General features: G+C 50.3%; 1 protein-coding gene across 1 annotated transcript; it reads right to left on the bottom strand.

Annotated features, from left to right (window-relative positions):
- On the bottom strand, positions 3,174-4,136 carry LOC102180592 (olfactory receptor 2S2-like). The gene has a single exon (XM_005683938.2). The coding sequence runs from the start codon at positions 4,134-4,136 to the stop codon at positions 3,174-3,176; it is 963 nt and encodes a 320-aa protein (XP_005683995.2).

Raw genomic sequence — 6,934 nt, forward strand, 5'->3', positions numbered from 1 at the left:
CCTGACTTGTTTCAGTGACTTCCTAGAAGGCAGGGCTGTGGCCACAAGATACTTCTGCTCCCCACTCGTGTCTGTCCACACGTTCAGACTAAGCCCCTGACTGCCTGGAGCAGCACAGGATCAGGTCCCCAGGTGTGACATGTGAGGGCTTCTGAGTGACAGTTCAGTTCAGTTCAGTTCAGTTTCTCAGTCGTGTCCAACTGTTGTGACCCCATGGACTGCGGCAGGCCAGGCTTCCCCACCCAACACTAACTCCCAGAGCTTACTCAAACTCATGTCCATTGAGTTGGTGATGCCATCCAACCATCTCATCCTCTGTCTTCCCCTTCTCCTCCTGCCTCCAACCTTTCCCAGCAGCAGTGTCTTTTCCAATGAGTCAGTTCTTCGCATCAGGTGGCCAAAATATTGGAGCTTCAGGTTCAGCATCAGTCCTTCCAATGAATATTCAGGATTGATTGCCTTTAGGATTGATTCGTTTGAACTCCTTGCTGTCCAAGGGACTCTCAAGAGTCTTCTCCAACACCACAGTTCAAAAGCATCAGTTCTTCGTTGCTCAACTTTCTTTATGGCACAACTCTCACATCCATACATGACTACTGGAAAACCCACAGCTTTGACTAGACAGACCTTTGTTGGCAAAGTAATGTGTCTGCTTTTTAATATGCTGTCTAGGCTTGTCATCGTTTTTCTTCCAAGTAGCCAAGTGTCTTTTAATTTCATGGCTGTGTCACCATATACAGTGATTTTTGGAGCCCAAGAAAATAGTCTGTCACTGTTTCCATTGTTTCCTCGTTTGTTTGCCATGAAGTAATTGGATTGGATGCCATGATCTTTGTTTTTTGAATGTTGAGTTTTAAACTAGCTTTTTCACTCTCCTCTTTCACCTTCATCAAGAGGCTCTTTAGTTCCTCTTCAATTTCTGCCAATAGGGTGGTGTCATCTGTGTATTTGAGTGATAGTTCAATAACCAGTTGGGAAAGCTCTGTGGAGCTGTAGAGACAAGCCCCTAAAGAGTCCTGCCCTCGAGGCACCCACATTGTTATGAAATATTGTGGACACAAAGCAGAAGAGCATCAGTTCAGTTCAGTCACTCAGTCATGTCTGACTCTTTGCGACCCCATGGACTGCAGCATGCCAGGCCTCCGTGTCCATCACCAAGTCCTGGAGTTTACTCAAACTCATGCCCATTGAGTTGGTGACACCATCCAACCATTTCATCCTCTGTTGTCCCCTTCTCCTTCCGCCTTCAATCTTTCCCAGCATCAGGGTCTTTTCAAATGTCAGTTCTTTGTATCAGGTGGCCAAAGTATTGGAGTTTCAGCTTCAACATCAGTCAGAAGGGCTTTGTTACCAAACAAAAGGTTCCAACAAAGTGTGGTGGGATACAAAGGAGAGAGCCCCTTTAAAGGGCTAGGAAAGGCTGTGTTCAAGTGATGGTGTCTAAAGTGGCTTGAAAAAAAAGTCCCAGATCTCCCCAGAGAACAGCATGAACAACATACAGAGGTGTGGGGAGTACAGACAGTGTAGAGAGGGGTTGGTGGTGCGCAGGGCTGAGTAGAACACGGGGCTCACAAATTGGGGTCTGTTTTCTGGAGGCCCGAGGACTCAGCTGAAGAATGTGGTCTTCCTGCTCTGATAATGGGGGGCAAACATAGGTTCTTGAGTGGTGAATCAGCCAGGATCCGGTTGAAGTAGCAGGACCAGTGTGAGCGATGTGAGGCTTTGTTGTGGAGAACAGCGCTGTCATTTGTGGGAGCTGCAGGAGAATCAGTGCCACGCTTGGCCTCTGTGCTTGGTGTCGGGTCTGAAGCTGCTCTTGGGTGGCGTGAAGGCGCAGGTGAGGACAGACCAGGGCACAGGAGGACACACTGGAACCCATGTCTGGCCCTCACTGTCTTGGACTCAGGGACACTGGTGACCCGCAGGAGGAGCCGGCACTCTCTGCATTGGAGCTCCCGTCGCTCGGGCCTCAGAGCAGCTGCAGGTGGCCTGGCAGGAGCCAGAGGGGCTGCACTGACAGCAAGTGAGGGCTCCACCACCTCAGCGTGGCCTTGCCTCCGCCTTCCCATCTCTTCCAGAGTCTCTCGTGCTCAGCCCAAACCCAGAACCTGAGAGCAAAGAAAGCTCTTGGAGGGCCGGTTGAAACCTAGCTGGATACTCCAGTCCAGAGTCACACAAGCCAGCTAACCAGTGCTCCCTGGGGTGATTAACCTGGAAGCAGCCAGTGAGGCAGAGCTGGCCAGAGAATGGAAGCTCTAGAAATCTCTAGTACCTCCTGGGTTGACTGTAGGGTAGCGGCATTGTCACCAGGCTTTTCAGGAATTCCTTAGTCTTACCCCTCCCTCCAGAAGTGGCGTAGGTGGCATCCCCAACCCTTGGTGTCTGCTCTGGCCTGCGCCTTGAATGATTGGCCAAGGAGGTGGAAGTGGAAGGAAGAGGTCATTTCTGAGTGGAAGCTGCAGGAATCCACACAAGCTTTGTCATCTGCTCTTCTTTTGCCATTTCACCAGCAGTGTGCTATATGGCAGATGCTTTATTATCTTGAGGCCCGCAGGATGAAAAAGATGAAGTAGACCCCCCCATCCAATCTCAGATGGAACTGGAGAGTGAGCAAGAAAAAGAACCTTTGTGTTTTCAAGCCTTTGCAGTTATGAAGTCACGCCACAGTATAACTAGTTTCCCAGGTGGTGCTAGTGGTAAAGAATCCCCCTGCCAATACAGGGGTCCTAGTTCAATACCTGGGTTGGGAAGATCCCCTGGAGGAGGACATGGCAACCCACTTGAGTATTCTCGCCTGAAGAATGCCATGGACAAAGAATTCTGGCAGGCTAGAGTCCATAAGTTCCCAAAGATTTGGACAGGACTAAAGCGACTCAACACCCCACTCCAGTACTTTTGCCTGGAAAATCACATGGACGGAGGAGCCTTGTAGGCTGAAGTCCATGGGGTCGCTAGAGTCAGACAGGACTGAGCGACTTCACTTTCACTTTTCACTTTCATGCATTGGAGAAGGAAATGGCAACCCACTCCAGTGTTCTTGCCTGGAGATTCCCAGGGACGGGGAAGCCTGGTAGGTTGCCATCTATGGGGTCGCACAGAGTTGGACACGACTGAAATGACTTAGCAGCAGCAGCAACAAAGTGACTCAGCACACACACACCTGCCTGACGGACTTAGAGAACAACAGGAAAGCGGGCCATCTTCCTGGAGAGGAGATCTCCACTCAGCAGAGCTATGGCGGCAGCTTTCACCTCTGCATTCCTCAGACTGTAGATGATGGGGTTCAGCGAGGGGGTCACGATCCCGTAGAACAATGCAAGAAGCTTATCCAAGTAGAGGTCCTCAGCCTTGGGCTTGAAGTACATGAAGGAGATAGTCCCATAGAAAATCACCACCACTGTGAGGTGGGCAGAGCAGGTAGAGAAGGCTTTGTGCCGGCCGGCAGCAGAGGGCACCCTCAGGATGGCAGTGAGGATGAACACGTAGGACAGGAAGATGATGAACAGTGGGGGCAGTGTCACGACAGCTGAAGCCACCATTAATAGCAGTGCATTGAGAGAGATGTCCCCACAGGCTAGTTTCAGCACCGCCAAGATCTCACAGAAGAAGTGGTTGATGACATTGTGGCCACAGAACGGGAGGCTCCAGGTGAGAATGGAATGGAGAAGGGAGTTGGCAAAGCCTGCTCCCCAGCTCAGTGCTGCCATCCACATGCTCGTGTGCCAGCTCATGAGCTCTGAGTAGCGAAGCGGCTGGCAGATGGCCACGTACCGGTCACATGCCATCATGGCCAAGAGCACGCACTCTGTGGAGCCCAGCGCCAGGGTCAGGTACATCTGCAGGGCACAGCCAGGGAAGGAGATGGTGCTTTGAGTTTCCAGGAAGTTGACCAGCATGAGAGGCACGAAGGAGGATGTGCCACAGATGTCCATGAGGGCGAGGTTGCTGAGGAAGAAGTACATGGGGGTGTGCAGACGGGGGTCCAGCATGTTCAGCCTGATGAGGAGGGCGTTCCCCAGCACATTCACAGAGTAGATGCCCAGGCAGAGCACAAACAACACCATCTCTAGGTTGTGGTGGTCGTGTAGCCCCAGCAGGACAAATTCTGTCACGACCGTCTGGTTTGCCCCATTCATCTCACTCTCCATCCATCTCATTCTCCCTCTTTTCCCATCTGTACCACGAAGATGTTGGATTAAGCACCAGTGGGCCTGGGAGCCAAGCAACGTGCATGTGTTACCTGGGGTGAGTCAGCCCTGCCTCTGGAACTCAGTTTCACTATTGGTATAATGAGAGAGTGGACTTCAGGTCTGCAAGCCAGCGCTCTCAGTTCTGGCGTTCTGGGGTAAATTTCATGAGATGGGGTCCATTCTAATCTGCTAGGCCCTTCTCTGTTCTCCCCCAGCTGTCCTAAGGGAGAGAAGAGAATAAATTCTTGTTTCTCAAGCTCCTTTTGAGTCTGCAGTGTTCTTGGCTATTAAGAGGAAGCACATTTTCTAGGTTATGACTTCATGTGGCTGAATGATGCCCATAGGATTTCAGATTCATTCACTCACTGAGGATTTGTTGAGTGCCTGCCCTGTGCAGGGTGTTTCGTTGCTGGGCTATAGCAGTAAGAAAACTGCGTGGACAAAAACATGCCACATTTGTAACAAGTGTTGCTCCTCTTTCTCAAATTAAGTGGGATGAGCTTGGGAAGGCAGGTGGGTGATGAGTGATGGTCACCCCATTCCTTTGGGCATAAAGGTTGAACATTTCTACCACATAGGATGTACAAGCCTTATTCAGGTGTCTCTCCTTAAGATCAGAGACCATACATTGATCTTTAAAAGAATATACAAGAACATACTTATCCCAATAGAGCCACTGGTCACAACATTTAATCTGGTCATAAAAGCCAATTGAGCCTCCTCTTAGCCTCCATATCGCTTTTTAGAATAAATGATATTGACAATAATGTTACACAGGAGGGAAAGGCAGGTTCTAATCTGACAGAGGTGTCCTGGGTCACTGACCCGCTCTATAAAGAGAGTGTGGGAAGCAGCCACAGTCTTTGCCCAGGAGCCTCCATGTCTCTTCTGAGCTGGTCTCAGCCCCCTGGGAAATGCCAGTGTCTGGAGGGAGCCAAGTGTCAAGTGTCAAATGGAGAGCTGTCTTGTGGCCCAGGTGACCCCCTGTTCTTAGGGATAAATAGGAGCTGATAGTGAACTTTAACTTGTCAGAAGATCAAATCACCCCTCCCTCCATCTCTTCACTCCTAGATTGACGTGAGGCCAGTGTCCTATGACAACGTTAGAGTCCTCTCTGTCCTTCAGCAATGGTTCCCTCCCTCTCTCTTCCTGTAGAATTGCATCTATTGTTCATATCAGCCGGTGAGCTTTCTCTTTCTAAATAAACCATGTCTTTCCCTAGAGCTCTAAGTTTACCTAAGAAGTCCCCTTTTGAAGGCTTGTCCTCCCTCTCTTCCCCACTAGGGGGATGCTTCTTCTCCTCTTCAGAGCCCAGCTCCTCTCTCCTCTCCTGCCTGCCCCCTGCACAGTTGCCTGCTCCCTTCTTCCTCCCACAGCCCTTGGCCATCCTTTCTGTTCTTGTGCTGCACACCCGTCTCCTCTGTCACATCGGATAGCAGACTCTGTCTGCTTCCTCCAGGCACCTCATACTGCAAATGCTTCCAAGGCCAGTCAGTCAACAGATAGTTCAAAAACCCAGCACTGCATAACAGCTTCATAACTAAGGATAGCTCTGCAATATTGACCAAGTCACTTGGCGTGTGAGACTCAATTTCCTTTTGAAAAGTGGGGATTCTGTGTAGTCCAGATGAGACTCACACAATAAAGTACCAGTAAATCGCCTAGCGGCAAAGATTCAGGTCAGAGACTGCGCCTTCAACCATTGCACCTGCTGGATCTGCGCTCCCCTCCTCCCAGACAAGACCTCCAGCATCTCTCAGGACGCCCTCTCTCTCCAGAGCCTGTGCTGGTTTTCCCTCCTCCAGCCTAAATCAGGGTGATATTGTTAAGGAAGTTTCTGGATCATATGGGGTAGGTGATTAATCTGGGTCAGTCATTGACCGTAAATCTTACCCATGTAAACATTTGAAGGTAGGGATTCTCTTGCTGAAGTTTGGCAAAAGGGTGAATAACTGCCTGATTGTGATGGCTTATTAATCCACACATCCAGGATATTATTATTGAGCACCTACTGTGCACTGAGTGCTGGCGACACAGCAGAGGCTTATGTGCCTCCTTCCCTCGCGGTGTTTACAATCATCCCCTTGTCTCTTGGTGACCTTGATCCTATTCCCTCCTCTCACTTGGCTCTAGAAACATCTAGATTCTTTTTGAGTCTGGAATGTAAAGACAGAGTAAAACTTGAGGTCTGGAAAGCAGAAGTTAGAAAAGGGGCAGGTCTCTCCTAGGTTATGACTTCATGTGGCTGGATTAAGTCCACAGCTTCATTTCAGATTCAAGTATAAGGGCTTTGTCTATGTCCAAGAGTCTTGATAACCTCCAGTTCTGACACTGGACACAGGAATGGGGGTGTTTTCAGACAAGTAAAAGGTAGGAAACCATCTAACTCTGCATTTCTCTCCCCAAACTTGTCTCCATCAGAGAGACCAAGTGGGAATGGCATGTACATCAGAGGGCTTTGTCATCAGGCCCTGGCCTCCCCTCAGCCCTTCCTCACCTCCTGCACCTTCGTCATGCCTCCCCACCTCAGCAGACCACACTCCCCATTGGTGGACAAACCCCACAGGCTCCTGTCCCCTCCCTCTTCTGCTTTCCTCAGCGCCTTTCTCTCTACGCTCATCCTCCAAGGCTCAGCTCGTGCCCACCTCCTCCCTGGGGCTGCTTCTCAGACGTCTCCACGGCACTGACCGTCCTGACAGCGTGACGCTCACACAGTCGTTAGCACGGTTTGTTATGTCATTTCC

This window comes from Capra hircus, chromosome 8 (genome assembly GCF_001704415.2).
Source record: "Capra hircus breed San Clemente chromosome 8, ASM170441v1, whole genome shotgun sequence".
NCBI lineage: Eukaryota > Metazoa > Chordata > Mammalia > Artiodactyla > Bovidae > Capra > Capra hircus.

Excerpts from the sequence above, each read along its gene's own strand:
- LOC102180592 (XM_005683938.2), bottom strand. The coding sequence starts at position 4,136 with ATGAATGGGGCAAACCAGACGGTCGTGACAGAATTTGTCCTGCTGGGG.